This window comes from Ursus arctos, unplaced genomic scaffold (assembly GCF_023065955.2).
Source record: "Ursus arctos isolate Adak ecotype North America unplaced genomic scaffold, UrsArc2.0 scaffold_28, whole genome shotgun sequence".
Taxonomy (NCBI): domain Eukaryota; kingdom Metazoa; phylum Chordata; class Mammalia; order Carnivora; family Ursidae; genus Ursus; species Ursus arctos.
The window spans coordinates 4,446,068-4,458,854 of NW_026622963.1; the positions used below are offsets into that span (position 1 = coordinate 4,446,068).

General features: G+C 55.9%; 1 protein-coding gene across 1 annotated transcript in view; it reads right to left on the reverse strand.

Annotated features, from left to right (window-relative positions):
• Window positions 1-12,787, reverse strand: part of ITGA11 (integrin subunit alpha 11) — a 111,036-nt gene that overhangs the window by 16,346 nt on the left and 81,903 nt on the right. Inside the window, exons 13-18 of the mRNA XM_026478392.4 lie at window positions 10,456-10,596; window positions 10,011-10,214; window positions 9,315-9,445; window positions 5,740-5,906; window positions 4,343-4,485; window positions 2,163-2,273 (exon numbers count right to left, since the gene is read on the reverse strand). Coding sequence (XP_026334177.1) covers window positions 2,163-2,273; window positions 4,343-4,485; window positions 5,740-5,906; window positions 9,315-9,445; window positions 10,011-10,214; window positions 10,456-10,596 — 897 coding nt within the window. The remainder of the gene's footprint in view (window positions 1-2,162; window positions 2,274-4,342; window positions 4,486-5,739; window positions 5,907-9,314; window positions 9,446-10,010; window positions 10,215-10,455; window positions 10,597-12,787) is intronic.

Here is a 12,787-nt window from a genome sequence, read left to right on the forward strand (position 1 = left end):
AAGGCTGCTTCAGTGTTCGGGCAAGTTTGATGACGGTGTTGGAGGGGTACTGGGTGTGGAGAGAAGACGACAGGGTCGGGCCGCCAGAGGTGGGGTCCATAGGACCTGGAGTTCATCTGCGCTAAGGGGCCACGGGGCCCAGGATGTTGGATGAGATCCTTTGTTAGTGTCTGGAAGAAGGGCTGCACCATTCATTTATAAACAGAGGGGTGGAGTTGAGCTCGGTTCTGGGGCACATGGAGTTGGAAGCACCTGGGGTCCTTCTGGGTCAAAGGGCTCAGCAAGCAGCTGGGCGTTCAGGGCTGGAGCTGACTACAGCTGTCCCTCCCAAGGCCACAGCCGACACCCGGCGGGAGGGGAAGCAAAGCCTGCACAGGTCTGAAGTTCATGGGCTTTTCTCAAAGGCGAGCTCAGCCTCGCTCACGTCCACACACAGCCCCCAGCTTGCCCACCGCCCGGTGTATTTGCAGCCGGAAGCAGGCACATGGCAGCCAGCAGAGAAGGCAGCAGAGCTGTACAAAGTAGGGCGGCGTGAGGCCGTCCAGCGAAGGGACGCAGTGGAAAAAACACCGGTAGCCCCGGGGGCCTCACTGTACCCAAGCACCCAAGGTTGCCTGGGTGACTTCAAGTCTCCGATAAGACCTCCCCACCCCCACCCAGCCTCCTGCTTTTTAAGGGTGCAAACTGTCCTATAACCTTCAGAAACATTTCTCTCCGGCTGATGAAAAGGAATAATTAATGTGATAAACAACTGCTACACTCAACTACGTGGAACAGCTTGTTCCCCAGGAGGCGAGACGGCGGCGCTAGACCAGCGCCGAGCGGAGGCCACGGGAGGATTTGCAGAAGAGTGCTGGGCAGAGTGTTTCTCGTTTGCTAGAAATTGGGGGCTAGACATCCAGATTAACAAGATTTTTTTTAGAAATGTAGCTGCTACCCGAAGCCCTGGATAATAGGACCCAGATTATTCCTCCTTTTAAATTCTTTTCTCTACACATTCCCTTCAGCCTGCCTTTCTCACCGCCATCCCTTGGTTCTACCGTCAGCTCTCCTGGAGTGGAAGCCCACTCTTCCCGTCCCCGCGTATCTGAATCTGGTCTATTCGTTAGGGTCCGGCCGAAAGCCACCCTCTCCAGGAAGCCTTCCTGCCTGTCATCTGGATGCCCGGTGACACCTGCTCTGAGCTCACTCCTGTCTTCGCTCTGGCCTCCAGCCCCAACTGGCAGCCTGCACGGGGATCGTCAGTGTGGGGCAGAGCGAGCCCTGCGCGTCAATCTGCAGCATGGGCTTCGACTCGCTCGTGGATCGCGTGGCGGGTTCTCATTCGTTCGCCCTGGTGGCCCTGTAATTACTGCGGTGGGGGACAGTAGTGACCCAGCTGATCAGCTCACTGACGACGACTCCAGCCCTGCCGGTCCCTCCCCGCCCCCCTTCTAGAACTGCGTAAGACAGCCTCTCTTAGACGTTGGTGAAGCAGAAACAGGAGAAAAGAGGGAAGGTGTGAGGTTCAAGGGCTGGGTGGTGGGGTCTGGGAGGGCGGGGGAGGGGGGGTGAACGGGAGCAGAGAGGGGATTTCAGAAGCCTTGCTGTTCCTCAAGGGTCAGGAATTAGATAGTACATTTTACAAATTTCGCCTGCTCTCCCCGCAGAGCTCAGGCAGAACCAAACTGCGATCTTTTCTGTGAGTGGGATGTCGGTGGAGTTGCAGGTGGGAGGAGCATGTGAGTGTTCCATACCAGAAAGTTCCATGCCCCTAGAGCCGGGGATGAGGAACTGTGGTTGAGTGGGCCGGACCACAGAGCAGGCTCCAGGTGGTTGGATCCCCTGCTCTGGCCTCCAGGGCCTTCACCCGTACAGGAGGGAGGCAGGTGATTGAGACCTAAGGTCCCTCTGGTTCTGGGATTCTCCAGGACTGTCCAGTGCCCACCCTATGCTGGCGATACGGGGGATCCTCGAACAGGAAAGGCCCGGTCCTTCCCCTCAATGTGTTCACAAGGGAGGAGGGAAGGAGTTGTGCGGGGGGGTCACCGGGCGGGAGACGGGAGGGTGTGGTAGGGAAAGATCTTTTGTACCCTGCACACTCTGGGTCTGGGCTTCGGGGAGGTGGTGGGGATCATGGGGACGGAGCGGCCAGGTTGTGCACCCTGTGATCGGGGACATACCGAGACTCGGAGGGTGGTGGGCCAGCCGTCGTCCAGCACTGGGCCGTGGTCGGGATCCTCCAGGGAGTACTCCACCCAGAAGGTCACTGGCTTCACGTAGTCAGCGGTGTCCTGTGTGGGAGGAGATGAGGACGGGGTGAGGGCGCACAGAGCACCCGTTTCTGGGCCCGGACATGGAGAGAAAACGTCCACTTCCCCCAGGTGGGAGGGCAGCCTCCCTGTCGGCCTCAGGACGAGGCCAGGATGGAGGAGAGGGCTGGGTGGCTGGAGGTTCAGCAAGCCCCCTGCGGCCTTCAAGGCTGGGCACCTACCCCCTGGTGCCTCGGCCTCGGGGGAGCCAGGCAGCACCCACCACCCCGTGTGCGCAGCCCGGCACTTCTCGCGCGGCATTTGGACTATCTCCGTGTGCCGGCCTCCCTCCTTCAGAAGCTCCCGGCCCAAATGGAATATTACTCAGCTATCAGAAAGAACGAGTTCTCAACATTTGCTACAACATGGACGGCACTGGAGGAGATAATGCTAAGTGAAATAAGTCAAGCAGAGAAAGACAACTATCATATGATTTCTCTCATCTATGGAACATAAGAACTAGGATGATCGGTAGGGGAAGAAAGGGATAAAGAAAGGGGGGGTAATCAGAAGGGGGAATGAAACATGAGAGACTATGGACTCTGAGAAACAAACTGAGGGCTACAGAGGGGAGGGGGGTGGGGGAATGGGATAGACCGGTGATGGGTAGTAAGGAGGGCACGTATTGCGTGGTGCACTGGGTGTTATACACAACTAATGAATCATCGAGCCTTACATCGGAAACCGGGGATGTACTGTATGGTGACTAACATAATATAATAAAAAATCATTAAAAAAAAAAAGAAGCTCCCGGCCCAGCCCCAGCACTATGACAGCCTTCACCAGCATGCCGAATCAACGAAGGAACAAATGTGAGAGCGAAACAGGGGCTGGGTCCAGGTGCAGAGGGTAAAGAAGGAGACACTTAGAGATGCCTATAAATCTCCTGTGTGGAACCCAAACCCTGATGTGATGGGCTTCTTCGTATCAAGGCAGCGGCTCTCAAACTTGAGCTTGTGTCAGGGGGCCCCAGCAACACACTGAGGGCCAAGCCCACCCCCAGAACTCTTGATTCAGTGGGTTTGGCATGGGCTTGAAAATAGGCATTTCCGGGGCCTCAGTCTGTTGGGTGTCTGCCTTTGGCTCAGGTCATGATCTCGGGGTCCTGGGATCGAGCCCCACGTGGGGCTCCCGGCTCTGTGTGGAGTCTGCTTCTCCTTTTCCCTCTGTCCCTCTTATCCCCCACCCCCCCGCTTGTGCGTACTCTCTCTCTCTCTTTCTCTCTCAAATGAATAAATCTTACAAAAAAAAAATCCTGAATTTCTAACAAGTTCCCATGTGATGGGGCTGCTGCTGCTGGTCCGGGGACCACACTTTGAGAAGCAGCACACAAACACTGCAGAGGGGGCCACATATTAACAGACACAGGACTTCCCACATCTGCTCATTTTTCTGACTTTTGGCCTTTGAACTGCAGGGGGCTCGTAGGCGCCGAGTGCCCCCCGAGTGCCCCCTGCTTGCGTTTCCAAGGCCGGAGCTGCGGCCTGGGTATTTGGAGTTTCTGGATGGGGCAAACTTCTCCTCCTCTTCCTTATCCATAAAACCAGGCACCCGGCCCCTGCGGGTTCTCCACCTCTGCCAGGCAGCCACTCTTGGTTCCTCCTCCTGGCTCGCCCCCACCACCCGCCTGTCTTAGCTGGTCCTCAGCTTTAGCCAATGCCTGCTTCCATCCCCTCTGGCCACGGTCCCTGCGGCCTGACCCTTGTTGCCTCTGTGAGACCTCACGGAGCCCACCTCCCTCCTCAGAGTTTACGCCCTGCTGAAGGAAGAGTGGGCATCTGAGTGCTGGGGAAGAAGGGATGTTGGAGAGGGTACTGCAAGGTGGTAGATAGCATGTTCCTGTAGCCTTTTGTCTGGGGCATGAGTGTGGAGCGGCCAAGGTCCAGGACGCTGCACCCTGGCTGGGCCTCCCGAGGTCTGCTGGGGGCTCGGAACCAGCCCGGCACCTGCTGAGCTCTCTGCGTCTCCCGCGGCAGCACCTCTTCAGCTCTGTGTCCCCTCCCTGTGTGAGCTCGGTCCCTGCTGGTGGGGCTGCTGGGTGTCAGGCTCACCAGGACATGGAAGTTGATCCGTTCACAGTGTTCCTGGCCGGAGGAGAGCAGGACGGCTCTGTTGGTATATCGGTCCCCGCCCTCATCCAGGTGGGCTCGCGGCGCGTACCGCCTCTCATCCATGGTAGCATTGTACCTGATGCCTGGAGAAGGAGAGGGCGAAACGAGGAAGGTGGAGCCACGGGTCCACCCAAGACTCTTTGCCTGTCTTCTAAGAGAGCCTCCTGAAAGCCAGCCTCCTCCAGGAAGCCCTCCAGCTGACCAGGGAAGAGCTGCTCTTCTCCCCTCATGAGGCCTAGTGTGGGTGGGGAACTCCGGTGCAGAGAGCAAGTGATGCAGTGAGAAAGGAGAAAAAGAAGGAACCAAAGAGAAGAGAGGCAGAAGGAGGAGGAGTGATGAGAAAGAGAAAGAGGAACAAATGCAGGAGAAATGAACGTGGTGGAAGAGGACGAGGGGCCAGGGCGTTGCCCTCATTGGAGCCCCTGCTGCAGTCCTGGACCTCCCCCGCTCTCCTTTCCTTCACCTTCAGGGCTTGCCCTCGGCTCGGGGGTCCTGTCCGGCCTGACTCAGAGCCTCCACAGACGGAAGTTCCCACCCCATGAGCCCCTCCCACCAGCTCCTCTTCTGGGGTTTAAGGCCTGCAGCCTCCCTGCCTCCTTGGCCGATCTTTTGCTACAGCCAGGAAAGGCTTCGTCTCTTCGCCTGGACCCCAGCCAGCCCTCTGGGTGCACTAGGTTCTCGCACCTTTCTCCTTTTCCAGATAGAAGGGGAAAGAAGACCCCAGCTGCCCAGGCTGGCCTTTCTCTCTCCCTGATCCCCACCCCACCCCCACCCTTCTGGTGGGCCCTGTTCCTTGGCTAAGAAGAAGCTTTTGGAAATCCCAATTTCCTGCCCGGGCCCAGTCCTGTCCCAGAACCAGCAGCCATCACTTCGTGGGGCCGCGTGGGCCCAGGGCTGCCGCATGGGCTGGAAGTGACAATCCTCAGAAGGGCACTCTGGGCCGTGACCGCTGTGACTGGGGGCAGCGTCTGTCTGACCCTCCTGTTTCCTGCTCCCTCTCCCGGCTCTGACTCTCCCTCCTCATCCAGGCTGCCCCAGTTTGCTACCCTGCTCCCAGTTCCCTGTTCCCATCGAAACTTTGCACTCCATCTATTTCCTTCTTCCCCTGGCCTCTCCCTTGTTGGTCACGGCTGCTCACTGCCATCCTCACCCTGGGGGGGATGTCCCTTTCTGGCTCCTTGGCATTAGATCAGCAAGTGTAGTCATCAAGGTGGTTTGAGGTGCCACCTGGCCCTTAAAACCCGTCTCCCAGAAGCCCAGGTTTTGAAGCAGAGCAATCCCAAAGTCCACAAGGGAGACTGGGGCTGGGGGGGTGGTGAGGGGGGTGCCTGGCTTACCGACGGTGTCCGTTTCAAAATGGGGTGCCAGGAAGACAGGTGTGAAGCAGAGGAAGGCAGCCAGGCAGGTGGCGTCCCTGCCGCTGCGTTTGCAGTCTCTGTGGAAGATGTTGATCTTGGACGGCTCAAAGTGGAGGCTGGCGTTGATCTGAACCACCGGACGGGACCTGGAGCCGAGGAAGAAATAGCTGGGGGGTGGGGCACTCTGGTGCCCCTGGGATGGGGGGTTGGGGGGGGAAGGGGGAGAAGAGGGACCGCAGATGGAAATGGACTCTGCAAACCTTTGGGGGAGGGTAGACAGGGGCCCCAGATGTTAAAGTTTGGGCAAAAAAGTGATGGGTGGATGGAGGGCAGGCACCTAGCCCCCGGAGGCAGCCCTTCACCTTGTCCCAGCGGCTGTCCTCGCCTCAGAGCACACTGACCTCCTTGTGTCTCCCCATTCCAGCCCTAGACATTCATTAGAATAATCGGAAGAGTTTTGAAAAAATCCTGATGCCCAGTTTGCCCTCCAGGTCAAATCAAATCAGAATTGGCATCAACATGTCTCAAAGCCGTGCTTCTCAAATTTTAATGTTTGCACATCTCCAGGGCAGTGGGTGGTATCTTTAAAATGCAGACCCTGACCTGTAGGCTGGCACAGATTCTGCATTTCCAGTAAGTCCTCAGTGATGCTGTTGCTGTTGGTCCAGGACCAAACTCCGAAGAGCAAGGTGTTAAAGCTCCCGGGGAATTGCAATGTGCAGCCAAAGCGGAGAACCCCTCCCTGTTGTTGATTCCCCACCTATCCACCCAACACTACCCTATGGGCAGTCATGAAAATGCAAATTTATTCTTCTATTGGTCTAAGAAAACATCATCAGAGGAGGAAGTGTACTGCCTCTCCAAACCACGCATTTATATAAAAAGAAGCAAGTATGTAGTGTGATTTAGATGCTTTGGAATTTTCAAGTGAGTATCTGTGCTGATGCCCTGTTTCTAGCGTAAGGGGGCTGGTGCCTCCTCCCTGCGCTGTGTGGGGTCTCGGATTTGAGTCTTGGCTCCATTGGTTCCTGAAGAATCTTGGGCATGTCCCATGATCCCTCTGAGAGGGATGTGGGACTCAAAGGGGGTCAGTGAGAGGGGCCCTTTGACAGTGTAGAGTGCTGTGGAAACATAACAGCTTACATCGGTGGTTTTCAAGTTTGGCTGCCCATTGGAGACAAATACCTGGGGAGTCTTTAAAGCTGACTGCTGCCTAGGCCCCTTCCCTAGAAATTCTGTTTTAAGTGGTCTGGGTAAAGCCTGTTTGCAAAGCGCCCTGTTTTGGGCCAACATGGGTGGACCTAGAGGATATGACGCTAAGTGCAGGAAGTCAGACAAAGAAAGACGAATACCATACGATTGCAGTCATATGCGAAAAATCTAAAAAACAAACGAATAAACAAACAAACAAACAAAAAGCAGAATCAGTCCTATGAACACAGAGAACAGACCAAGGTTCCCAGAGGGGAAGGGGTGGGGGGATGGGCAAAGTGGGTGGCGGGGAGTGGGAGGTCCAGGCTTCCAGCGGTGGAATGTCTAAGTCCTGGGGATGCCAGGCACCCCATGAGGAGTGCGGTCACTGATACTGTCATAGCGAGTGGTGACCGACGGCGGCTGCGCTTATGGCGAGCACAGCCTAACGTATCCACTTGCTGAATCACCAGACTCTACACCCGCAACTAATGGAATACGCGCATCGCCTCTACTCAAATAGAAAAAACCGGAGAAGAAGCTCCCCAGGTGATCCTAATGGGGCAGCTTGAGATCCATGGGGTTTGAGCGCGGTCTTCCCAGAAGGTTCTGGCCCACAGTTTCATCGCTATTAAGGTAGCGCTTGGGTTTAGACCTCCAAAGCTAGAGCTCGAACGGGTCCTCTGCGCCAGACTGACTCTCTTGGGGGGTGTGTGTGTCTCTTGTTTCCTGGACTCAGTGTCTGTGTCACCCTACTGACCCGCTAGGCCATGTCTACCTCCTACCCTGGGACCTAGGCAGCTGTCTTGCTTCCTGGGAACACCTTTACCCCCCAAGCTGTGCTTGTTGCTGTTGCCACCCCCATAGATCCATGAGCCCCCAGCACGGCAGCCCAGGGCGGCCTTTAGAGGGCCAGGGGACACCACGAGGGATAGAGGGACCCCCCCTCCCCCAGATACACGGCCCTCCCTCCTCCGGTACGATGGTCTGTTGCAAGAAGCTGAGGTGTGTCGCCCCTCGCTGGAGATCCCGCGAGCAAGGAGTGGTGCTGATGGTGAGGCCCCCGCGGGTGCAGGGAGGCCCCCACTCACACTGCTCCTCTTTTCTGTTTCAGCGTCCCTGGCCCCCACTTCTGCCTCAGGGATGAGGCTTCTCCCAAAGCATTACGCATGAGCTCTAGTCTAGGGCCCTGTTTTCCAGGGAACCCGGGCTAAGACATCCCCTAAGCCGGCTGTAATATTTCTGACAACTGAGAGCACGTCCACTCCTTCACTCCCCCTGTGACGTCGTGGGCTACCTTGGTTTCACGTCTTTTTATTTTTTATTTATTTATTTTTTCACGTCTTTTTAAAGTTGTATGAAAAATATGACTGTGCTTATATAAACGTATATGCAGACGGCAGAAAGTCGGTGGGAAAAAAGCCCAAATGCACATAGCGCTAATATTAAGCCGATGAAAGCCTGAAAGATTTTTTCTGTATCATGTTTCTTTAAGTTATTGGATTTATAGTGAAAAATAGATCACCAACATAAATGAAAAGGTAGGGGCGCCTGGGTGGCACAGTCGTTAAGCGTCTGCCTTCGGCTCAGGGCGTGATCCCGGCGTTATGAGATCGAGCCCCACATCAGGCTCCTCCGCGATGAGCCTGCTTCTTCCTCTCCCACTCCCCCTGCTTGTGTTCCCTCTCTCGCTGTCTCTCTCTCTGTCGGATAAATAAATAAAATCTTAAAAAAAAAATAAATGAAAAGGTAAACAGTTCTTTGGCTTCAAAAGTAGCCAACACATCCCATGGTAAAATATAGGGACTATAGGGACTTTAAGAAAGGCTTTTTTTTTTTAAGCTGCAGGCTTCAACTGCTAAAGAAAGCCCCTGCGTACAGATATATGGCAAATATCTGATGGGATCGTGCAGAGGTGAGGCCCTGGAAGAGGAAATGAGGAGCCCGGAGGGGTTTGGAGGAAAGAGATCCGGGCAGAAACATTCTGTCACACTCGGGGAGAAGGGAGATCCCCCCAGCAGGTAAGAATATCCTCAGCCTGTCCTTTAAGGAGCTTGAAAAGCTGAAGGGGGAAGAAATGCCCGAACAGTCAGAACTTTTAGGCCAAATCCTCAGAGAGGCTTTGGGATGCCGGATTGCTCTAAAATCTTAGAAGGCTGTTGGGAAGGCGGATTTGGACTCCCAAACAACTTACAGCGATTCCACAGAAAGGAAATATACCATCAGGAGAGGATAAGAATGGGGTGAGTTGGGTTGACAATGATTAAAGAAAGGGACAAAGGTCCTAAAGTGGATCTTTAAAACCCGGTGTCCGTCATGACCCTCAGGAGAGCCCGAGAGCCAAGAGAAGCAGGAGAACCAACCACAGAATCACAGCGTTGCCCAGGGCGCCCACCGCCAGGTCGACGAGCCCATCCTCGTTGAGGTCCAACTGCCCGTGGATGCTGCAGCCGAAATACTGGAGGCCCGGAGCCAGGTCGGAGGCGGCGATTCTCTGCAGGAAGTGGGGAGAGCCGGACACAGCTTAGCACAGGGCGGGGCGGGCTGACCCTCAGGGAAGCCCTGGAGGGTGAGTACATGTTACCCCCCGCCCCCACCCCTGGCATCTCTGACCGTGGTCTATTAGACTACCTTATTAAGAAAATACGTAGGCAAAAATGACAACCCCGAGGGCATGGGAGCTGAGATGGGTCCCTCTCGAGGGGAGCAGGGTTTCCCGCACGCGGCATTTCCAGAGAAGAGCAAGCCCACGTGGGCCTTCTCCACTCACAGTCCACTGCACGCGTGTGCGTGTGCGGGGGCAGTGAGGTTCGGGTCCCTGGGGTTTCATTGTTGCGGGGGAGACAAGGTTAAGCAGGGAGAGGGTGCCCACAAGGGTGATGGGAACGCCCCGAAGACAAAAGCACCCATTTCGAAATCCCGACTTGAGGCAAGTAGAGCTAGGACAGATTGGAATCCTTTCCTGCAGGAGGGCACAGAAGGGACTCCCGCACGGGCTGCCCGAGCGCCCGCGGCCAGGACCCCTGGGCCGGCTCCAGCCCTTTCCCGGGGCGCCCTACCTGCTTCGGCGTCTTGCAGAGGCTGGCTTGGAAGCCGTGGAAGATGTAGATGGCTCCCCTGTGGTTGTCCTCTAGAGGGGCTCCCACCACCACATCGTTGTAGGAATCTTGATTGAGGTCCCGAACCGAGGCGATGGAGGACCCGAATCGGGCATTCTGGTAGTTGTCGGAATCCTTCAGCGTCCCGTTATAAACACACCGGGTCTGCAGCACCAGGGGTGGGACAAGGCTCAGGCGGGTGCGGCAAGGGCCGGCAGCCCCCTGTCTGCACCCCATGTCCCTCCTGGAACCCCCTCTCTGGCTGCCCAAGCCCGGCGACAGAGGAGGGTCCTGCTGTCCCCGGCCTGGCTCAGCGAGCGGGCGCTGGTCTCTCTGGGGTGGCCCCGCTTTCCTCACGGACACCCGAGCGAAGGCAGGGGCGAGGTGCCCCCCACCGCAGCAGTACCTGTCTCAGGTTGTAGACGTACACTCGGCCCCGCTCTCGGCCCTCGCTGAAGTACATGGGGGCGCCCACCAGCAGGACGTCGGTCACCCCATCGCCGTTGATGTCCACTGAAGTGATCTCACTCCCGTAGTAGGAGCCTATCTGCAGCACAGGGATGGGAGAGGGCAGTGGGCTGGGCTGTGCGGGGAGCCAGGGGCACCCTTCCACTCGGAATCTGGGTGAACAAAGAGAAGGGTCCTCTCTTCTCACCCCCGTCCCCCGGCCCCCACTCCACGGGACCCACCTGTTTTCACCAGGTCCCGCCTTGCCCTCTTTCCTCCTTCTTTCATCCACCCCTCTCCCCTTCTTTCTTTCCATTGGTTAATTGTATTGACTACCATTTGTTCTCTTTGTGAACAACAGTCTCGTGGCAAAAATGAGCAAAATCAGAAAAAGGTCTGAAGAAGAAGATAAAAGTCACCCGCTGTCCCAACATCCAGCTAGAACGCCCATGAACGTTTGAATGTATTTTTGTCTAGTCTGTTTTGTCCAGGGTGTGTGGGGCTCGTGTGTGTGTGTATACAGTTTTACTTTCACAATCTGGGATCGTAATACAGAGATAGCTTATATATGATTTTCAAATCAAACAATGGATCATGAGCAGTGTCTCCATGGTGTGTTATATTTTTTCCCCACAATCTGATCTTCGGTGGTTCTGTAATATTCCAAAACCCGCATGGGCCACATGTGTATAATCAAGACTCTCATGGGAATTTGGCTCGTTTCAATGTTTAATGTTATGAAGAACTCTGGGATTAGCACCTCGACGGGGAATTATGGTTTCTTTCCAGCATTTGAGCACCCGCTGAGCTCTCCCCCTTTGGGTGCCGTGCCCCCCACTTCAGTGAGGGTGCCATCCACTTGTTCAGTCTGAAACCTGAGGGTGCTCCCTGGCCCCACCGCCACCTCTCCCACCCGCAGACTCCCAGCAATTCCTGCCTGGTGTGCACCAAACTTGTCCTGAGTCCGCTACTTCCCTCCTCTGCTGCTTCTTTCCCAGGTGAGGTGCCTGCCGAAGGAGCCCCTGCCTCCCCCTGCAGTCCACCCCACGGACAGCCGGAATGGCCTCTAGCAGCTGACCACACCATTCCCTTGCTCTCGGAGGGGGTGCAGGGGGAAGTCCAAATTCTTCAGCGTGACCCTGCTGGACCCGCCTCCCACCCCCACTAGTCTCTGTGTCCCCCACCCCCACCCCTGGGCTCCCACACTCTCTCCGGACATTCCCAGTGATTTCTCCAAAAGCCCGAGACCCTGGCTGGGTTCCAGGCTTCCCTCTGAACATAGTTTTCTCTTGTCTGCACTCCTCTCCCTTTCTCCCTCCCCAATCATGTCTATCATCTTCAGGTCACTTCCTGTTAGACTCCCGCCCTGCCCTGCCCTGCCTGCAATGGGTACCCCTCCTCGATGCTCCCCCAGCCCCATACCAGCACTGCTCCCCCCACGGAGAGTGGACATTGTGCCTGCTGTGTCCCCTTCAGGCCTGGGTATGATAATAATATAATAAATTTAATAAATATTTACTGGACCAGTGGGTCACTTGGGAAGAACAGAGGAACACTTTCCACGGACAAGCCTGGTGTGACGCGCTTTACAGCCTCAGCTGGCTCGCGTGAGCCTCTCGCTACCTTAAGAGAGATCACTGTCCTCATTTTACGGGGACGAGCTGAAGCTCAGCCAATTTGAGTCACTTGCCCAAGGTCACAAGGCTGGCCACAGCCAAACAGGGTTGAAACTCCTGTCTGACACCCGGGCCCCTGACACTCCCTCCCCCAGCCGCCTCCTGGCTTAGGCTGTTTCAGGAGAAATCTATCGCAAGTATTAAAAGCTTTTAACTGAGGAGTGAGATGGAAACACAGAAGAGAGGAAAACGGAAATCTCAACACGGGGGTGGGCGAGGGAAGAGCTATCCCTACCTAAGGTAATTAAGAGGCAGACGGAGAGCAAGTAGGGGAGGAGGGAGGGAGACTTTTGTTTAAATATGTGGCCTCAGCTATGTGGGTCACGGTGATTTGGAATCCACTTAATTTAGCTGCCTTCAGCACTGCGGTTTCTCGTTCGGATGTTGGAGGCGGAACCGGGCAGTAAAAATGTCATAAATTCATCAGCAAATTCCCTCCAGCTCTCGAGGTCTAGCCTTGGATTCCCGGAAGAGCCGCCCCGGGCAGAGTGTGGGCAAGGTGGGATGGAGGCGGGGGGAGAGAGCAGGGCCCTGGTCTGCCAGTGCCCTTGAGACGGGAAGAGGAGTGGTGGAAGGATGGCTTCCTGCAGCTAGAGGGATTTAGGTTAGACCCGG